This window comes from Aotus nancymaae, unplaced genomic scaffold, assembly GCF_030222135.1.
Source record: "Aotus nancymaae isolate 86718 unplaced genomic scaffold, 86718_ANA_hifiasm-v0.15.2.pri h1tg000039l, whole genome shotgun sequence".
In the NCBI taxonomy this organism is placed as follows: Eukaryota; Metazoa; Chordata; class Mammalia; order Primates; family Aotidae; genus Aotus; species Aotus nancymaae.
The window spans coordinates 1660339-1682663 of NW_026988453.1; the positions used below are offsets into that span (position 1 = coordinate 1660339).

Here is a 22325-nt window from a genome sequence, read left to right on the forward strand (position 1 = left end):
TAGGCTGAGCTCTGACATGTTGGGGATTGGCCAGACCTAGAACGGCCTCGGATGGGATATTTCAAAGATGGCTGCTTTCCGCACAATCTGGCCAACTCTCTTCTACTAGCTCTATCCATCTACAAAGTAATGGCTGTGAGGCACTGATAACAATTCTTGACTTTGTGTGTATTTGTGTGCTAATATAGGGAACAAAAACCGAAATCCTTGTATTCCTTTGCAAGTCTGTAAATTGCATGGTTTTGTTTTTAGGTGCAATGGAAATGAGTAAGAATTCAGTGGGATAATGTTTCATATTGTAGTTTCTGATTGTGCAAAGGATCAAAACAAGGGTAAAGGACAATTAAAAACATGCTAAGGTTATTACATTTCTGGATGGAGATCTACAGGAGCAGAAAAAGCCTTTTAGTGTAAGTACATGAACAAAAAAGTCAACTTTTTTATGTGACTGAGAAAGCTCTCATAGATAAGTGAGCTAGCTCTGAAATACAGAAAACCTTTTCATATGTAAATAAAGTAAAACCTGGCAGCTCTACCATCTGTGAGGGTGTGAGAGTTCTTGGAAAATGACTCATTCAGTTAGGCAAAGATGTGAAACCACATTTGAATATAAAAATATGCAAACTACACAGAATCTAGGATACTGGGGACAGCAGTAGCACATACTCACAACAATAGAGTATTTAGAATAGACGTGAAATTGTTGAGAAATTGACAAATACTACAGTAGTGAATGAAAAAACTAAAAGTAATAAATACTGCTTTTGAAAAATTCTTCTTAGTATGCAAAAATAAGTATTAAAGGACCTGCAGAAATCATTTATTTCAACATCATTTTACAGATTAAAGCACTAAAAACATCTTAGGCCCAGAGAGGTTGAGTGAATTGCCAATAGGACATAGGACGCCTGTGGCGCTGGCGGGACTGGATGCACAGTGTGCTGACACCCAATTCTCATCTTCTTCTAGGCCTGGAACCATTTTACTTCTGAGAAAATCCTCTACTGACTTTAATGTGTTTCTATAGTATTTAGGGCCTAAAAGATTATCCTTTCTTTTGTGCAGGCTCAGGAATTTATTATTAACTCGAGTACTCCATATCCAGGAAAAAGCTTTCACATCCAGAAAACTGACATCTTGATGATTTTCATGAGAAAACCATTTTATGATATAAGGCAAATCACAATGCTATGTTTTTCAGAATGATTTTTTCACGATAACTCTCCAAATGTGCAATTTCACTCATTATTTTATACATCTAAACTCTGCAGGATATAGTAATTGAGTTCTTCAATTCTGTGTTGAGTAGAAATCCCCCAGTGCTGTCGTAATGTCAGGGATACAACTTTAATTGATGCGCACTTCCTCGCCACTCCTTCAAAAAATGCGAAACAATGTTCCTAAGAATGTTTGGTATCTTTCTGTTCTTTAATTGGGAATTAATTTTCGTTCTAGTAAATAGGGAAAAATATGACATAAAACCAATAAACTGGTTTGATTTTCCTTGCCCCAAAAGTTGGGAAAATGGAGAAACAAATAGAATTCAAATTTTCTTCCATTTACCTGACATGAATATAAAATTGGACTATTTCTGAGATACTAAGATATGTGGTAAAATTTTAACTTTTTCTCCTAAAAAGAAACAATGATACTAGTAATTTAAAACAGGATCCCCAATGCCCGGGGCACAGACCGATACCCGTTCATGGCCTGTCAAGAACTGGACTGCACAGCATGAGGTGGTGGTAGTTGAGCGAGCATTGCCACCTGAGCTTGGGCTCCTGTCAGATCAGCAGTGGCATTAGATTGTCACTGGAGCACGAATCCTGTTGTGAACTGTACATGTGAGGGATTTAGGTTGCATGTGCCTTATGAGAATCTAATGCCTGATGATCTGAGGTGGAAGAGTTTCATCCCAAAACCATTCTGCCCTGCTACCCTCCTATCCTTGGAAAAATTATCTTCCATGAAACTAATCCCTAGTGCTAAAAAGGTTGGGGACCACTGATCTAAAACAATGACCAGTTAAAATCATTTCAGTTTATAATTTTAATTCTAGTCTAAACAAAAATTAATTATTGTTACCAAACTATACATATAATCAAAGATTCATATAATTAAAGATTATGTGAATAGTTTGGTAACAAGAATTAACTTTTCTTTTCTTTTCTTTCTTTCTTTTTTTTTTTTTTTTTTTGAGACAGTCTTGCTCTGTTGCCAGGCTCCAGGCTGGAGTGCAGTGGTGTGATCTTGGCTCACTGTAACCTCCGCCTCCTGGGTTCAAGCAATTCTCCTGCCTCAGCCTCCCGAATAGCTGGGACTACAGGCGCATGCCACCATGCCCAGCTAATTTTTGTATTTTTAGTAGAGACGGGGTTTCACCATGTTGACCAGGATGGTCTCGATCTCTTGACCTCATCATCCGCCCGCCTTGGCCTCCCAAAGTGCTGGGATTACAGGCATGAGCCACCACGTCCAGCCATTAACTTTTCTTTAGACTGGAATTAAAATTTATTTGCATATATTACTTGAAAATCCAAAACTTTATAGCACCCATGTTCTTACTAATACAAATATAGGAACTGTGTGGGTAAGTAGTTAGGAAAGAATTGAAGAGTGTGAAGATTGGAGTCACATTGCCCAATTTGAAGCCCCGGGCTGTCACTGTTATCCAGGCATCTCCAGGCAAGTTCCTTTGTCTTTGTCTTGCATTTTGTAAACAAGAGCACTAATAGGGCTCTCACAGTAGGACTGAGATAATTTATGCATTGCACTAACAAAGTACGCAGTATTTAACAAGAATTTAGCTTAGCTGTAACTAGCAGACTGGGCTAGTGGCACAGTAACCTACTATATCTCCTGGACATTTTCTTTGTATTTCTTTTTTTTTTCTTTTTTTCAAAGCTCCAAAATCTGTTATCAGCTTATTTATCACTTACTTTTTTCTTTTAAAAATAATATCTGTTTAGTTGAGGTCAGACAGACAAAATGATTATAAAACTGTCTGTGTTTAAAAATGGCTATATAACCCATAATTCTTTATTTCTCTCTCTCTGTCTTACTGGTTTCCTCATTGATTACTGAATTAAATAAAACCCTTGACATGTTCATTTTTAGATCTGTTGAAGACTCATAAGCATATCCTGCTTAAAGATTATCTTTTAGCAAATTACCTTTTAACACAATTAAGAGTGCATTTTCTAAATCGATGAAAAGGAGAAGAAATAAAAAAAAACCTGGCACCCACTGAAAAGCTGTCATGACTATGTTTTTCTTTTAAGTGTTAAAAAACATGTTACTCTTATGCATTCTTGACTTACTCCAAGTTAAATGATAAGGTCATAATTATTACTAGAAAGTTATAGCAACAGTTGTACTTTGTTTTGTTTAATGCAATGCCAATGCATGAGTTATGTCACATTTTCTGTAAATGTAAATTTAAGATTTACATTTCAAATTTCTTAATATAAAAACATGAAGCCATAAGCAACTAGGTGGCACTCACACACCTTTATTTTTTTCTTGAAAAATATGATGTACATTTACTCGGTGGCTCTGTAGTTCACATGGATTTCTGGTTTCATGTCACAGACCATGCTCAAGAGCTGTTTCATCACACTTTCCATACACTTATTGTAGTGTCCATTAAGTTCTTGTATCTTCCCTAGTGTTTGTTCTTCCATTTCATCTGAGAGATTACTCTGAGAGCCCATTGTCTACCAAAACAAAACAGAGAGAACTCACAACATCATAATGCAATTTATTGTTTTGCAAGTTAAATTTGTCTTAGCCTGTTTCCTGAGATCGTCCTATGGTGCACAATTATGTACTCCTTATCTAGAATTTTTTTCAGAGAACAGACCAGATCATCAATGCCGTGAGTGGGAAGGATGAACTTTCATAAAATATTGAAGCTGGTCATAGCAGATTACTTTCACTTTTAACTGACTTCCACATGGTACAAATTGAATACACATTTATAATCATTAAATTATGCCCAGAAGTTCTTTTCCATCGTATTTTTCATGTATTTATAAGAATTTCCATATCTTTCCCATTATTTACTTTCTGAATTATAAGTCTGGAAAATGTAGTTGAAAGATGCCATTAAACCCACTTTTGCTGTTTTTTCTAGTGAATAACTGGTTTTTCTATTTTTAAAATACATTATCTGAACTGACCATGTCTTGTTCATTGGGAAGACAGTCACAATGTGCCCTATAAGATACTTTTATATTCACAAATGTATTTCCTCCTTTTTTTTTTTGAGACGAAGTCTTACTGTGTCTCCCACCTCAGATTCCCAAGTAGTTGGGATGACAGGCGCGTGCCACTACACCTGGCTAATTTTGTATTTTTAGTAGAGACGGGGTTTCACTATGTTGGCCAGGCAGGTCTCGAACTTCCGACCTCGTGATCCTCCTGCCTCGGCCTCCCAAAGTGCTGGGATTACAGGCATGAGTCACTGTGCCTGGCCATACAAGTGGATTTCTTTGGGTAATAGATATTATCATGAAAATTTTAGTGTAAGTTGTATTTCTTTCAAATTGAGTATGCTTGCTCATTTAGTTACATTATAATTTTAGACATAGTGTAATATATCTTTCTAATTGCTCCTTAATTGGCAGTGTTTCCCAGTCTTTTCCATTATAAGCTCTTTCCTCGTAGCTTCTTTATCCAGAAATGATTTGATCAAAATATAATTTCATCAGAGGAGTTAACAATTTAAAGGAGTTCTGCAGTGAAACACTTTGAAAGTTAGCCTTTACTAAAGCAATCAACTCCTAATGCATCTCCTTTGTAAATTCAGCCTTTCTTAAACATGGCATTTTAAAGGCAAGAAGACTGTTTAATGTTTGTTTGCTTTTTCCTTCTGCGAGAGTTTAGGAAAAGTATGCATTTAATTTAATCCAAGAGACTCCACTAATGATTGACTTCTACTTCAGGGTTGTTAGACTATTCTAAATTCTAAAATCTGCATGATCTTTTTGAGTCCTAGGCTTGAAATCAAATGCCTCTGAGGCTCTTGGGTTCAAGTTCTTTTCTGTTTACAGTCCAGGCAACAGGGTCTTCTCAGTTCAAAGAAAATAATTTTGAGAAGTTGCAGCTTCTAAGACATCAAATAACTTTTGCAGAATAGCATTTTGATAAGTGAGTATACAAGAAGCAGAAACATATGGATCAAATTTCCCTTGCTAAGAAGAAATTTTAAAATAGAAGGAAACTACTTATTGAAATGGTTCTACCAAGCTCAAAATTTTTCTTCTAAATTTAGTATCTTAAGTGGGATTCTACCAAACTTAAAAAAAAAAAAAAAAGATTTTCTCTAAATTTAATGTCTTCTAGTGGCAAAAAATTAAAAGCAAACTGTTGTGAAACTATTACCTACATTTCTTTGGGACAGTACTAAAAATAGTTGTCATTAGGTTAGTTTAGTGTAACTGTTCTGAATTACTTGGAAAACTTAATCTCAACCTTAGATTCTCTATTTTTTTCTTAATAGGGATAATATCCCATTTGATAAGATACTGTAAAATGCAAACCAGATTCATTGGTAAGTGTGCAGAGCAGTTGTGTCTAACAAAAGTGTAATATGAGCCATAAAGGCAACTTATATATATATAAATTTTCTAGAAACCACGTTAAAAATGTAAAAGAAATAGTTATAGTTATTTTATTATATTTAACCTAATATTCATATTTTAACATGCAATCAATATAAAAATTATTACATTCTTTTATTTCATACTAAGACTTTGGAATCTGGTATTTTACACTTGCAGCACATCTTGATTGGGACTAGCTACACTTCAAGTGCTTAGTAGCCACAGTGCAGCAATAGACGGCAGCTGTTAATATTAGTTGAATTCTTCATGTGGCTTGCCGAGACACCACAATCATTTTCCAAAGAGACTTATCATAAAGATGACACGTGGCACAGAAGTTTAACTCTGTGGTGGCTCACACCGGTAATCCTAGCACTTTTGGAGGCTGAGGCGGGCAGATCATGAGGTCAGGAGATTGAGACCATCCTGGCCAACATGGTGAAACCGTCTCTACTAAAAATACAAAAATTAGCTGGGCGAGCTGGCGCATGCCTGTGATCCCAGCTACTTGGGAGGCTGAGGCAGGAGAATCGCTTGAACCCGGGAGGCGGAGGTCGCAGTGAGCCAAGATTGTGCCACTGCATTCCAGCCTGGGCGACAGAGCAAGACTCCGTTTCCAAAAATAAAAATAAAAAAAGAAGTTTAGCTCTGAACAAGTAATCCGTATGTGTTAGTGATTATAATTTTCACTGATTGTCCTACTTGTACTTTTCATACTTTTCCAATCTGTTCTGTATTTTCAGAAACATTGTAATACTCTTGCAATAGCCCCATAATCCTGTTTCATCCGGCATAAACACAATATTATTTCTGAGTTTATTTGATACCCAGTGATTTGAGTTTCTACAGGGTTTCCTATGCAATACTATAACAATGACTAGTTTTACACTATTTTAAATGGTTTTCCTAGGGAAGAATTCCTTATCTTGGTATCTGCAGGCAGAGTATTGATTTAACCCATGTAGGAGTTTCAGTGAAGGAATGTAAGTGACACGAAGGCAAGAATCAGTGTCGACTTGTTCCTTGATGTATTATAAGTGCCTTAAATACTGTGTGGCACTTAGTAGATGCTCAATACACATTTTTGTGTTGAGTGGAATGATCAGATCTCTTGATATTACAGAGAACTCATTACCTGTGTTCTGTTGCTCATGTTGGTGGAAGACTGTTACTTGAATGTTTGGGACAGTGTATAAATTAGTAGTTGATAATTCTGTAACATGTAATGATACATTTGGTCTAAGGGTGACATGTGAGAACTTCTCCATGATAATTTTCAAAATGTCAACTTTGAAACTGATATATAGCTTAACAGCATAATGACTGATGGTGATGGAAAATATTTAAACAACTTACAAGGAAACATACTGAATATTTAAATATTCAATATGTTTCCTTGTAAGTTGTTTAAATGTTCAGATCCTTCTGTCATATGAGAAACACAGTTTTATGATCTCAATTTGTGATTGCTTTCAGGAAATAAAATGCTCTTGGGATATAAATTCAGGAAGAAAGAGTAAAGATATAAAGGTCTTCAGTGTGCCCAAGGCAACCATTTTCAGGTTCTCTATTTAGATCCATGACCTATCTGACTTTTACTTGTATTAACAACAGATTTAATTTTTCTACTGTAGTCCAGATTTCTTTTTAGCAATGTAATATCTTCTTTAATAGAAGATGTTATCTTGGATAGCAATAAGGAAGGGATAAATAGATTTTTGATGAAACAGTATTTGCTCATATACAGTCCACATTGGGATACCTGCTTCTGTTGAGAGAAGTCAGGCACTTGAAAAAGTACACGTATTAACAAGAGCTAAAAAGCAACAAAAAAGTAACATCAAGATACAACACCCACAGCAGACAGGAAGCTGGTTTTTCGGGTCTCCACCCAAACCTCCTAATTGCCCTGGGTTAATGAGATGAGATTTAAGTGAAATAGCAATATGCCTGACATATGGAGGTCACGCTGAGGAAAGAAGACCTGTGCTAATGGTTTTACAATATGCTTAAAATAGACGAGGCTTAAATATACTGACCTTTCTATGTGAGCTTTTGATCAAGTAGCTGTAAAATTGGCTTGGACTGCTAATTATGAGAGCCATGAGGAGTTTTAATTATTTAATTATTAACCAAAGCAGAGAACAAATAACCTGAACAAGATATATATCTGATAAGATTCTTCCGGAGAAATATTTGAAGTGATTTAACGTAAGCACTTTCTGAAATTATAATCAGTTTTGTCATTACTTAAAAAATGTAAATAATTCTATCAGAAATATCCTATATAAGATAATCAAAGTGGGATAATGTTAAAGATGATTATTTTCTCAGGTCCTAATAAATCATGGTTAGGACAGGATTCAATAAGGAAGAAAAGCAAAAAAAAAAATGTTATTCTTTCAACAAATATTTATTGCATATCTACAGTGTGGCAGCACTGTATGGCTAGAACAGAACTAAAAGAGACTAGGGTGGTAGAAATGTGGTGAGAGAGATAGCCAATGGCCAACCGTGGAGGGTTGTATGAACTCAGGACTTTAGGATTTCTTATTTTCAAACATTGATAAAAATATTTATTTTTGCTGAGTGCTCTACTTTATTCCAGAAAGGACTTTTTTTAATTTGATGAGAAAGATTTTATGATCATGTGGTCCTATTTATTTAATCCTACATGATGTCCTTATCCATTAGCACCAAAATGAAAGTTGTAAATAAAGAGGATTTCCAAATTGCTTACAATTTATTTGCAATGTCAGACTTCTGCACAGAGCTTTGTTTCTATTTTTACCGAGGGCAAAATAAAATATCATATAAAATTTAGTTATGACACATGGAGTTGAGCACTTTCTTTTAGACCATGTTGCAACATGGAAGGGAGGATGTTGGCTCCAAAGATTTCATGCATTTATAATTTACAGTAAACTGCAGATATTTAAAAATATGCCAGTGTAGGAAAAAACTTTTGTTTATCTCTAAAAGGAAGATTTATTGAATGAGTCAGCCAGTTGCAAAGATAATCATCAGAAAATACCAGAAGGCTTTTTACCAATTTGTAACAATATCTACTTTGGTCATTTGTAAATCTTGGAAATGTTAGTTATTTGTGTAACTAACCATATATATTTATATAAAAAATGTTCTCTAAAGTTTTTGTTTGCTAAAATATGTTAGTCAACAGTCAGTGGTACGAAGGAGACTTTAAGCAATCCCTTCAACTCGTATATTTGGAAATACGGTTTTTAATATATACTATATATTATATAATAACGATTGATTGACCCTTTATGAGACAAATTAAAAAGCCTTGAAAGGGAACATGTAAAATCAGTAATTATTATGATTAAGATTTAGTTTGATATTCAGCTTGATTGAAATGTATCTGCTCAATTGCAGCATATTTTTTCTCTCGATATTCTATGTTACACCTTATGAATATGAAGGTCTTATCTATTCTGCATAAGAAACTGTGCTGACTTTCTTACTCACCTTAGACTGTTTTAGTCGAAACTCCTTATCTCTCTGCATTCTGTACTGGTCAATTTCTACCACTGCTTCCTCCTTGGCTTGCTTCAGTCGCTTTCCTTTTCCTGAGAATTAACAATGGTATATATATCATTGTTAATATTTCTGTCCCTATATAACAAAGACATATACATATATATAAACAACTATGTGTGTGTGTGTACATATATATGTATACGTATGTGTTACACACACATGCATATGGAGCTGCAAGCTTCTTTTTTAAAAAAATAAATACATTCTTCATTATTTTTTGATGATTTTTTTCTAGAATGGCAAACTTTATTAAAAAAAAAATAGACCTTGAAAAATTTGTGATTTTTTTCTATTAGATTCTTTAGGACATGTAAATGACAACTTTTTTTCACACTTAGATGTTTAAATAAAATATCTGTCCATTTACTCACAGCAGTAATGCCAGAGAACAGATTCTAGCTGTCACTTACTCAAAAAGACATTATTTGGTCAGATTTTTGGTCTTGATTTGCTGCCAGAATCCTTCAGTCCACACCAACTGGATCCTATTTAACACTGGCAGATCTCCAAAATCACTACAAACATTCAACTCAGACTCTATCAAACTAATTTACAATTTTTAGAAACATTTTATTGGGATTTTTTTCTTACCATTTGTTGACTCTACAATGTCTGATTAAGCCTCACAATCATCAAAGTTTTTTTTTTTTTTTTTTTTTTTTTGTAGCTTTCTCTGAGGGGAACTTTCTTGAAAGTGACTATAAAACCAATTGTTTTTAATGATTAGGAGATTTAGTTAAGTAACCTTTTTTCTTTTATTAAGAGCAAAGGTGTAAGCCTTAAGCTAGCAGACAACATAAATGAAAGTTTTAGACGAATACAATGCTGTGGTAATCATTAGCTGAGCACATGAGTTTTTTGACAACCAGAGTAAGTTTTGGGGGTTATAGACTGATATTAATTGGTGCTATGCTCGCTCCACCTACCACCTTGGGCTTAGCTACTAATGCTTCATGATCATTAAAACTTTAAAGAAACTCTGAACTACATTAAAATTCTTTTTTTCTATGAATCTATTGTCTTTTGATTTCAGTAAAATGCCTCCATTCTTTTGCCCATTAATAGTTTTTTTCCTTTAATAATGTTTCTTAAGTATTGTTTACAATTTTTGTCAACTGTTTGTTATATTGTAAAGGACTCTGAACTAAAAAAAAATGTGTTCTCATTAAGTAGCATAAAAGAAAATCTTAGTGTAAACTTTTATCTGTCTGCCATTTACCTATGTAGTGTCAACCTTTGCAGCATTTGCACAGAGATGTTTCTCAATTTCTCTCCCTTCTAAGTATGAGTTGCTTCACTAGTCACTGTATGTATATGGAATAAAAATAGAATCACTGCGTTACAAATTGAAATGTGTCTCTTTTAATGCATACCACCCTTGAATGGTCTGGGAAGACCTCCTTCGGAACAGACATTTAGCTTTGCCTACACTTTCTTTAAAATCCAAGGTCGGGTGAAAACTACCGCTCTTCTGTTGCTTGAGGCTTAATGGAACATTAATAGCAATGCTTATCTTTTCCTTAATTAATGCTAATTACCGTTTTGTATATACTGATTCCTTCATTCTTTATAGTTGTAACCATTTCCTGACAACTACACATATGTTATTCACAGAGATTGTCTGTGAACAGAATAAACCAATGATATGTTGGGAGGAAAAACTATTCCTTGATCTCCAACCCACTTCCTTATCTCTGTTTGTCATTTATGTAACTAACCATATACATTTATATAAAAACATGTTCTCTAAAGGTTTTTTATTACTAAAATATGTTAGACAGCAATCAATGGTAGGAATGAGACTTTAAGCAATACCTTCAACTTGTTTGGGAATCTGATTTTTAATATATACATAATATATTATGTATATATTATTTAATATTTAATATATTACATTTATATATTATATAATATATATTATTTAATATTTAATATATTATGCATATATTATTTAATATCTAATATATTATATAATAACTATTGATTGACCCTTTATGAGACAAATTAAAATGCCTTGAAAGTGAAAATGTAAAATCAGTAATTATTATGATTAAGATTTAGCTTAATGTTCTGCTTGATTGAACTGCATTTGCTCAATTACAACATATTTTAGTTTAAAAAACTTTAGAGAATATATGTTTATATAAATATATATGGTTAGTTACATAAATCAGGACTGAAATACAGAATGTTAAGGTATTAATTTTTTTAGTAATAATGGGTTGTAAGATACATAGTTATTTTACAAGATAAATCACTTGCCTCATTATTCTCCATCTTAATTGCATAATATCTAAAAATAGTGGTTTTAAAGTTATGCCTCTCCAGCACATTAAAAAAAAAAAATCATAGGAAAGGCTCTGTGTGCCCTACCCGTAAGCAGAATTCAGCACATCACTAAGAGGCTGTATATTAAACTCCATCACAGGGTGACAGGCTCAGAGAGTGTCTGTGATTCCCTTGTCATGGCACCAGTCACCTGCTGGTTCTGATTCAATTAAATGCGAGAGCCACAGGGAAATCGCTGCTGGCACAGCAATTTTCTGGATAGACTCAGCAGCTGCTGCTGTGTGAGAGCCTGCATATGCTCCACCTGATTTAATCCAGTGAAAAAACTGAAGCCTGAAGCCTACTGTTCTGTTAGAGGTGAAGCAAAATGGCGTGCATCAAATCCGCTTGTGTTAACCTCGAGCTTGCTTCTCTCTCTGTGTAAGAAGGTTGCCAAATTCTGAAATTATACTTACTTCTTCGTAAGCATTAAAAACATGCCTGCTGCGACCAAAACGGGGGAGAAAAGGGCATTTGGACTGATTTTTAGGTGATTTGTGGGAAGAGGACTTAAAAAATCAATTTTGGACAGGTTAAAACTGAACTCTGTGTAGGAGACAGGGTAATGCTCGAAGATGGAATCTTCCTGGCATTCTAAATAGGATAGGCCAAGTGAACTGACTGTCCCCAGATGCAGTACGTTCTTGAGATGCAGAGAAACCTCATTCTATTGCTTGGATTGTTAAATTTGTTCTAGACTCTTGATTTCATTTATCATCGAGGGGAATCAGAATCATGCAATGGCATCACTGCAATAAAATATTAGAAGCTTTGTAACTTTAAGCAAGTTACTGGGACTGAGTTTTCTCATGTATAAGACAAAGTAAATAATCTACTATAAAAACTCATTGGAGGGATTAGAAAAAATGTATATAAAATGTCTGACAAAAGTAGTTCTTTAATTATTTTAAATCATTATTAGGAAAACAGGTCCAATTCCTGGGGGCCTTTTGCTCAAAAGGAAGGCAAGGAGTAAATCATCAGTTCAAGGAAAGTCCTCAGGCTGTCACTAGAGAAACCTCTGTAAGCTTCCCGGAGGATATTTAACTGGAGGCATGCAGAGGACAGCTGGGCAGACAAGATGCAGGAGGAAGGTCTGAAATGAAGACAGAGGTTTGCATGTTAGCCATTGGGTCCTGTATATATGCTAGTTACAGCAATGGGATGTAGACAGAAATCAAGGGAGAGTGTACAGAATGAGGAGAAAAGAAAGCTAAGGTCTCAGCTTGGGGGATATTAATGCTCAACCTTCAAGAAAAGGAAGAGGAAGCTTGAAAGGAGCCAGCAGTAATCAAAGAAATAGGAGAACCCAAAAGACAGAAGAGAACATTCCAAGAAGGACATAGCCAACAGTATCAAGTGAGACAGAAAACCAAAATAAGAGATTTTTAACCAACATTACTAGCTGTCTATTCTGTGCCACACACTATTGTAGCTCTAAGGATATAGCAGTGAAAACCACAAACTTCCCTTGTTGGGAGCTCAGACACACCCCCCTCCCTCGCAGGGAGCTTGGACACACCCCCTTCCCTCACTGGGAGCTCGGACACACCCCCGTCCCTCCTGACATACCCCCTTCCCTCGCTGGGAGCTCGGACACACACCTCCCTCACTGGGAGCCCAGAAAAAAGCCCCGCCAGGACCTACCCAATAGTATTTTGTCCCATCCGGGCCCCACTCACCTTGGGCACAACCAATCAAACACCTCCACTCCCTATAAAACCCCACATCTAAGGGGAGTCCGTGCGACTTCTCCGGCCCCTCCTGTCAGACCATAGAACCTCTCCCGGGAGCCTGAATAAATCCTTCGCATTGGACCTTCTTGCACTGGCCTCAGTTTCTTCGTTTTAAACTTGGCAAGAACAAACCTTACAATGGTGGTGGATTCTACTGCAGACAGATCAGGCCTCTCAGAGGAAATAATACATGAACAGAGACCTAAAGGAATATGGCAACTAGTCATGCAGATATTTGAAAGGGAAGAGTGTTCCAGGCAGAGGGAACAGCAAGTGCAGAGGCCCTGAGGTGGGAGGATATTCGCCATGCTCAAGGAAGAGCAAAAACACCATCATGGCTGGAGCAAAGAGAACAGGATGGTTGAATGTAAGGAGATAGTATTAGACAGTAGCAGGACCAGGTCCTGTAGACCTCACAGGTCATGGTAAGAATTTTGGTCTTTGGAGTACTAAATTCAGGAAGGGTTCTTAGCCAAGGTGTGTCATACTACTACTTGTGATTTAAAAGGATTTCTTTGGCTGGTGTGGTGAAAACACATTGTAGGGGTAAAGGAGAAGCAGGAAGATCAGTTTGAAATTTTTTGCAACTATTCAGGCAAATGTTAATAATTGCTGGAAATAGTAAAGTTATAGTACAGTTGGCAAGAAGAAGGTGGATATATTTTGGAGGTAGAGTTGATACATAAGAGAGACAGAGACGAGACAATGATGGCACCATTTTATTTGGGGGATAGAGTCAATACTACAATTTCGTTGCTATGCCTATTCGACATCCAATGATGCTGAGAAGGCTGATGTTTATATGAACTTAAAGATCAGGGAAGCAATGAGTGCTGGGAATATTAAGTTTGGGAGTCATCAACATGGAGCTGGTATGTAAAGACATGAGATTAGATGAGATCACCTCAGAAGTATCTGCCAGTATATAAGAGAACACGTCCAAATTGGGGTCCCAACTTTAAAGATTGAGAAGACAACAGGAAGCCAACCATGAGAGTAGTGTTCCATAGTCAAATGAAGAAAGGGTTTCAAAGATGAAAGGAGGATCTGACTGTGAATGAGATACTGAATTATCGTTGGGTTTAGCAACACTGGTGATCTTGGCAAGAGGAGCTATTGGTGGAGTTATAGGAAGAGATGTTCAATAGAAAACGGAATGAAAAATTGTAGACACGGGGAATATAGGCAACTTCTTTGAGAAATTTTAACCAACAAAGGGGAACAAAGAAAAGAAAATAAGGGTTCAAGATGGTCAAGTGGATTTGACAATCAGAGGATTTAATTGTGCTCCCCAAAAATATATGTTGCAGACCTAACTCCTGGTACCTGTAAATGTGACCTTACTTGGAAATAGAGTCTTGTAGATATAATCACGTTAAAATAAGGTATAAAGGATTAAGATAGGTCCTAAATCCACCAACTGCTTCCCTTATAAGGAAAATTTGGATACAGAGACATAGAGTCAGAGCAGACACACAGGGAGGAAGGCCATGTCATGATGGAAGTCTAGATTAAAAGGAGACAGCTGCAAGACAAGAGTGCCCAGGATGGCTGGCTACCGCTAGTGACCAGGACAGAGGTATGGTGTTTCTCCCTCAGTACCTCCAGAAGGATCCAACCTTGCTGGCATCTTCTGTTTGGACTTCTGGCCTCCAGAACTGCGAGATAATCAATTTCTGTTTAAACCCACCTCGTATATGGTAATTTATTACAGCATCCCTAAGAAACAATGCAGAGAATCAGCGAGGAGCACAGAGAAAACAATGCTAGTTGAACATTGGAGGCAAAGCCAGACACCCCCGTGCTGTGGAAAGAATAGGTGTGGAAATGAATGTGCCACCTGACAAACATATGCACAAACAGTTCAGAAGCCATTTTTATTTGCTATATAAACAAAGGGTACTTCGGTAATGTTTGAAGATTTCTGTTAGTAATAACCATTTTTGATTGATTCTATCACTCAGAAAACAAAGCAAAAACAAACCAAACAAAAGTTCTTGGCTTTGTTGGGCGGTTGTCAATGTTACGATAAAACCAACCAGATTCAAGGAATGCTATTATTTTTCTCAGCAACTACAAACATTAGGAAAGAAATGTCACCAGAAAAACAAAGAGGCAAACTCTGCTTTGGTGACTGTCACTGCTAGAGCTTCTCACACTAAATCTATCGCCTGTCAGGTCGTCACTTCCTGGGTTTTCGTTTGCTTTTCTTCTACTTATATTTTCCTTATTAAAAATATAACAAATAGTTTTGTGTAGCTCCTGGACTGAATATAACCAAATGCTATTAATAGATGAAAATGCTCTGTGGTTATTATGTTAATATTACCTACTTGAAGAAATGAAAGCCCAGTACACTCACAAATACTCTGTTAGTCTGTGGACTATAAAGGAAGAGGAAGTATTTACAGGCTTACAAAACATGCAAGACAGGGCCATGAAATTCTTATACAACAACTTTTATTAGTTTATTAAAACTCTTGTCTTTATGAACAAAAGCATCCCCTTGCATAGTGAAGAATTTATTAAATCAAGGTGCTTGTTGAAATAGTTCAGAATATATGCATATTTGGAGGCAAACAGGCAATTTGCTGATTGAAAAAATTATGGATGGTTGGCATCCTATAGACCCACAAAAATAAATCTGCATTACAGTATTATGTGATGTAGTATTTAGAATGCAGAAATATTTTCTTAAGTATTTATTTTGCACCAAAGTGTAATTCAATGAAAGACCTCATAGAGGACCATGCTTAAGAAATTTCCAGAACTTAACTATTTTGCTGTTTTTATCAACAAAATTATTTTTATTAGATATTGAAGTAGTATTAATAGCTAAAATTTGTTGAGCCCCTCCTCTATGCCAAGTGGTGTGTTAAGTCTTTTATAAGTGTTAACTCTGTCAATCATGACAACTCTATGAGGTAGGTACTATTAATATCTCCACTTTGAGGCTGAAGAAACAGGCACAGCAAGGTTAACAGGTAACCCACCCAAGGTCACACAGCTAATAAGAAGCAGAAGTTAGATGGGGACCCAGGCAGAAGAACAGCTGCAGGGACTGAGCACTGACCACGCTATTTCGGGAGAAAGCTAGAGCGGTATGTTCTTCACTTTTGTTACGATTGTCTACAGCTTTTAGGACTTTTTTTTTTACATTTTTTTATTGCATTTTAGGTTTTGGGGTACATGTGAAGAACATGCAAGATGGTTGCATAGGTGCACACGTGGCAGTGTGATTTGTTGCCTTTCTCCCCTTCTCCTATATCTGGCATTTTTCCCCATGCTATCTCTCTCCAACTCCCCACCCTCCACTGTCCCTCCCCTATTCCCCCCATCAGACCCCAGTGTGTGATGCTCCCCTCCCTGTGTCCACGTGTTCTCATTGTTCAACACCTGCCTATGAGTGAGAACATGCGGTGTTTGATTTTCTGTTCTTGTGTTAGTTTGCTGAGAATGATGGTTTCCAGGTTCATCCATGTCCCCATGGGGTATGGCTCAGGCGTAGAGTACTGCACTGCAGGTTAACGAGACTGGACGGGACATTTTTAATATAGCTGCTTGTTCAATTTTTCTCATCTCCAGGTTGGAAAATTTACGATTTATTTTTTTGCTATTTCTTTCTATCTATATCCCATAATGCAATCTGTAATTTTTAAACAGAAATGCTACTTTCTGCAGCTTCCAAAGTAAATAGATTGAGTGTTTATTTGTAGGAGAGTTTACCATGTCTGCTCAGAAATGATTTGGGAATATGAGTTCTTTATGTGATGCTGAATTGCATGCATTTGAATATTTCAGAACAGTGTTCATGCAGAGCTATAGAGTTTTAAAAGTTTGCAATGGGTGTAAGTGAAGTAAATACTTCTCTTAAGAAAAGTCATGACTAAAAGTAAAAATGCAACATGTTTCCCAGAAATGCAAGTCTCTGTTCCTCCTGTTGATAGTGGTACTCTGAATTTTTAATCTAGATCTGATTGAAGTTTCAGTTTAACACCCCAAACCTGGAGCTCCAGGGAAGATTTCTGATGTTTTAAGAAGTGTTACCTATTAAAAAGGTAACTTGTCTTGGACCAGCACACCCACTTTTATGTTCTGATTAATGAACAATTTATTAAGTAAAGAGCATTGAATCTAGGTAAGATAATTTAAAGTAGTGCAAACTACTGTGATTTCATCTAAATTCAACCAAAATAGGTGGTTTCGCACATAAAAATGTGTGAGAGCTTTAACTAATAAATAGAATCTGTAATCAGTGAATACAGACAAGTATTTGAACATTTCTAGTCATCTTACCCCAGAAGCAGTCCTGATCTCTTTGTTCTAGGAAAGATAAACCCAGAACTTACAGCAGGGATAAAAACGAATGGAATGAGATCATTCTAGTCTGTTTCATTCTTCTATTGTTATTACTTATCGTAATATACAAAAATATATAACCTAGAGGTTTTAAGAATCAGAGAAATATGTGCAAGATAGTAAAGCGAATACACACGAGTTATTTTTATTTTTATTGCTTATATATGCGTGTGTGTGTATTACGACTTCTATTTTTATTTACAGAAAAAGTCTGAAACTCGAAGACGTTAAATGACATTAAAAATCATAGGTTTTCAATTTAAGCCAATGCTTTTATATTCTACTACTTCCCAGTCTGAATTCTGAAGCCTGCCCACAATTCTGCCTATGTCCCTGTCAGATTTCCTTTCTCTCAGTAGCTGCTGGATGTCTTGAGAGCAGAGATCTGCATATTCAATTTCTATAGAGCTCATGGCCTTCTGAAGAGTTCCTGATACATCAGGTTCATAATCCCTTATCTGTATTCCTGAAAGCAAAACACTTAGACCATATACTGTATTATGTAGCAACTGCACCAGGATCTGAGGCAGTTTTCCTTAATGGAATATATTAACATTTTGGCAGCATAATATATAAATAACCTTATTAATCTTGCATTTTCCTGAAATGATTAACATGTGAATTGCTGTTTTCTTTCTCTTTCCCTGTTTCTCACCCTTCCTTCCTCCTCTCTTTCTTTTTCTTAAAAATAATATAGTCAAGGGTCCTGTTCTAGCACTCTATGCCTAAGTTTCTGAGAGTCTTTCAAATGAATGGACTTAAGAAAGAGGAAATGACATTGATCGTCTGCAATGGTGTTCACTATCGTGACTTCTTGGTCCTTATTCTGCCTTAATATGTCAGAATTTCAAATGAATCTTTTTATGAAAAAATAAAGCAAAAATATATGGGTTTACTAAAATGATAACTGTTTTTACCTCTCCTGTCACCATGAGTCCTTTTTCTTTTTAAAATAGTCATTTGTGCATTTATCTCACTGGGAAGTTCTTTAAGGAAGAGCTAGTTCTGATTCATCAGTGTAAACATCAAAATGGCTTGGAATTAGTAGGTACCCAATAAATACTTATTCAATCAAGTAAACAAATGAAACAAAAACTACTGAAACATTAGAGAAGTTATAACTACCTAGATATAAGGTAATATTTCTATTTTGCCATAGACTGCTTATGTGGGTAAGCTGTTGTAACTATAAACTGTAACACCTGCTGATAGCTTTAAGAAAACAGTTTCTATCCAGTTAAACCTGACCTCAAAACCTGTTCTTTCTGAGGCAAAGAGGACAGGCTGACATTCTCCGTAAAACTGAGTGCAGAGGTTAGTTGTTGAAAGTCAAAATATTTTCCAGAATGTCTTTAAAGTCTGGATATTTATTATTACTGGCTGAATATCCACCTGAATATTCATGAAAAAGGCATGGTACACTAAGATAAAAGTAAGCATGTATTTTAAGTTACTGGCAAATGAAATGAACATTTTTGTGTATAAATAAAACAATATGAGCTGGGTGCGGTGGCTCACACCTGTAATCCCAGCACTTGGGGAGGCCGAGGTGGGCAGATCGTGAGGTCAGGAGTTCAAGACCAGCCTGGCCAACACAGTGAAAGTCCTGTCTCTACTAAAAATATAAAAAAAACTAGCCAGGCATGGTGGCAGGCCCCTGTAATCCCAGCTACTCAGGAGGCTGAGGCAGGAGAATTGCTTGAACCTGGGAGGCAGAGGTTGCAGTGAGCTGAGATTGCACCACCGCACTCAAGCCTGGGTGACAGAGCGAGACTCTGTCTCAAAAAAAAAAAAAGACAACATGTACTTTTCGATACTGAATTCTGAGGAAAGATTGCCGAAGGACAGCGTATTCACTAGAGGCAAGGAAAAGAAATTTGGCTTTTATCTTTATTCTGAAATTTGAAGCCGGTTGTCTTTACTGGCTCTCACTCCAAAATAACTTGCATGATTAACAATACTTTTATTCTCTAATGACTTGAAAAAAGGAGAAATAGCTGGTAAAAATATTTGAATCATACAATAATATTGATTAATATGGACTCAACATTTCATTTTGTATTCTCCATTATGAGGAAGCAAAGGCAGCATAACGATCACATCTTTAAATTATCTGGTCTTCTGTTCTGAATGTTTTAAATATTGTTAAAGAAGTTTTTTAAAAGGCCCACGTGGTGACTCGTGCCTGTAATCCCAACAATTGGGAGGCAGAAGCGGGTGGATCTCTTGAGCTCAGGAGTTTGGGACTAGCCAGGCAACATGGGGAAACCCCCGTCTCTACAGAAATTGACCGGGAGTGGTGGTGTGTGTCTGCGGTCCCAGCTACTCTAGAGGCTGAGGTGTGGCTTGAGCCCGAGAGACGGAGGTTGCAAAGAGCCCAGATCATCTGCAATCCAGAGTGGGAAAAGAACCAAATTCTGTCAAAAAAAAAAAAAAAAAAAAAACCTGAAATGTCTTCAAAGGGAAAATTCTCTATGCTGTTTCAGCCACAGGTCCTGAACTGCTTTGTTTTCTATAAAAATACTCTGCATTCATATCATCTTGCAACCATTTCCACACTTGGTTGTAGAAAAAGAAATTGAGAAATAGGAAAACTTTGCCTTCACGGTCTTTCTTCCTTTCCTCTGCTATCATCTCCGCCTGGAGTCTTTCCTTTTTTGTTGTTGATGCCTATGTTGCTGGGTGTTCGGGAAATCAATTTATCTTAAGAAAAGAAAATGATTTTACCTGTGCTTGAAAACTTTAGTGTACCTGCCTTCTTACTAACTTCCTTTCTTGCATTGTAATATATTATTTCTTTATTTCATTACATTGAAATAATTCAGTACCTACTCCAATCTCATCACTACATTCATCCAAAGAGTTACATAAGCGACATTTTAAAGATACGGCCCCTGTTTTGCCAGACTGAATCTAATTGCAGAGGCGGGACAGACAATCACAAAGAGAGTGAATGACGCTACAAATTATTGTAGATTGAATAATGAGGTGACACGAAATGGGACAGTGAAATAAAAATGTCTTGGCTTTGGGAACCTGAATTCCAGTTGTAAATCTGAGACATGTTAGTTTTTTTATTATACAAATTGTATGAATTTTATCAAGTGCAGTGGTTAAGATCTGGGCTTGGAAATTACAGCTCATCTAAGTCTTGTCTCTAACATTTACCCTCTATGTGACCTTAGACAAGTTGTATAATTTCTCTAAGCATCACTTTTGCATTTTCAGTTAAGGTTGTAAGAACAAACATAAGCAATGAGTATGGTGCCTGGAACAATTTTTTCTATTTTTAAAAATATATCCTTGAACAAATAAATCACTGACTCTGTTCCTGCATACATTGGGAATTATATTAATATCCTATTCATTTGGCTGTTGTGAGTATCAAAGAGAATAGGAAGGGGGTTGGAGTTCACTGAGGACATTCTATGTGTAAGTACATGAATACAGGACCACATGAAAACAGAGCTGAGTACAGTGGCAAGCGCCTGTAGTCCCAGCTACTTGGTAGGCTGGGGCAGCAGGATCGCTTGAGTCTAGGAGTTGGAGTCCAGCCTGGGCAGCATACTGAGGCTCCCTTCTCTTAAAAATAAATTAATAAAAATAAAAACAAAAAGAGAGGTAGAAAATGAGAATAAAATGTAAATATTTTAAAATATTAGATATTAAAAAGCTATCAAGAGAGGGATGAGAATAAGCTATCATTCCAATTTTATGGAAATGAAAACTAATGCTTATAAAGAATAAATAATTTGCTAAAGTTTACTCAGTAATAATCAGATTCAATCTGGAAGTTGGCTGTCTCTTAATGGTAAGAAAACTGAGGCATAGCATAGCCAAGGCTTAAGCCCACATCTCTATAATCTTAATGTCCTTGAGCTCATGACCTCTCAAAAGGAGCTGAATGAGGAAACTTCATCCCTACACTAGACATAAGGAATATATGACTGGGTAATTTTAATGAATGGGCAAATGTCTCACAGGGAGTACAGAAACCAAAGTTTGAAACGAGGTCTGCCTGATCCAAAAGTCTGTCCTTATCCCTGCACTCCACTGCTTCGTTTATTTCGTGACAAACCCCTCACAGGTGAGACTTACTCCTGTTGGCTTCCTCCAGCTTGTCCTTGGCCCGTTTTTCTGCCTGAAGGAGCTGGTGGATCCCCTGAGTCTGGCTGGTCATGGTAGCCTGCTCCGAGGAAGTGGCTCCTGTGAAATCTGGGAAATAATGGGTTCACTTACCCTTTTAAAAATGAACATATAACTCAGATTGTTGTGTCAACAGTGAGTTCTAAATGCAGCTGTTTGTTTCAGACTGGCTGGACTGGGCTGGGTAGCTGGGTCCCAAGGAAAGCCCAAGGTGGAATCTAGAAAAACAAGTTAAACCAGTCTGAAGAAATTGAGAACTTACCATTTCGCCAATGTTAGCTCTTCTGTACAAAAAAGGAGATATAAATGAGACGTTGCCTCTACTTATAAATAATGAGTAAAAGACCTTGTAGAATATTAGTTTCCCTAATCTTCCAAGAAATATTGACATGTTTACTGAATTTTTCTTTTAAGAAACAGTATCTTTCTTTGTTCTTTGTCCATGCAATACTTTGTTTCAGGTCTTTTTAAAATATGTTTCTAGTGATACAGTTATCTGCTTAGAGAAAATGTATTAATCCTTTGCTAGGAAAGAGATTCCCCAGCTTTGTGCATAGATGGTGGACTAAAGATTTTTTCCCCCCAAGGT

At 36.4% G+C, this 22325-nt stretch overlaps 1 protein-coding gene across 2 annotated transcripts; it reads right to left on the minus strand.

The window, feature by feature from the left end:
- Window positions 1-3495: 3495 nt before the first annotated feature.
- Window positions 3496-22067, minus strand: ATP6V1G3 (ATPase H+ transporting V1 subunit G3). 2 transcript variants are annotated; one of them, XM_012459212.2, is made up of 4 exons: window positions 21999-22067; window positions 21689-21805; window positions 9096-9196; window positions 3496-3716 (listed from the first exon to the last, which is right to left on the minus strand). In XM_012459212.2, the coding sequence occupies exons 2-4, from the start codon at window positions 21768-21770 to the stop codon at window positions 3543-3545; spliced, it is 357 nt and encodes a 118-aa protein (XP_012314635.2). In that variant the 5' UTR covers window positions 21771-21805; window positions 21999-22067; the 3' UTR covers window positions 3496-3542. The 2 variants fall into 2 exon arrangements, with proteins under 2 accessions (XP_012314635.2, XP_012314636.2); XM_012459213.2 differs by lacking the exons at window positions 21689-21805; window positions 21999-22067 and adding an exon at window positions 14834-14931.
- Between the last annotated feature and the right edge of the window lie 258 nt (window positions 22068-22325).

What these genes read in the sequence shown, in the direction of transcription:
- ATP6V1G3 (XM_012459212.2), bottom strand. Translation starts at nt 21,770, where the DNA reads ATGACCAGCCAGACTCAGGGGATCCACCAGCTCCTTCAGGCAGAAAAA. An exon ending in GCTGGAGGAAGCCAACAGGA is followed by an intron (nt 9,197 to 21,688) that starts GTAAGTCTCACC and finishes GTTAATTCTCAG; the next exon opens with GAAAAGGAAAGCGACTGAAG. An exon ending in TTCGACTAAAACAGTCTAAG is followed by an intron (nt 3,717 to 9,095) that starts GTGAGTAAGAAA and finishes TTGTTTTGGTAG; the next exon opens with ACAATGGGCTCTCAGAGTAA.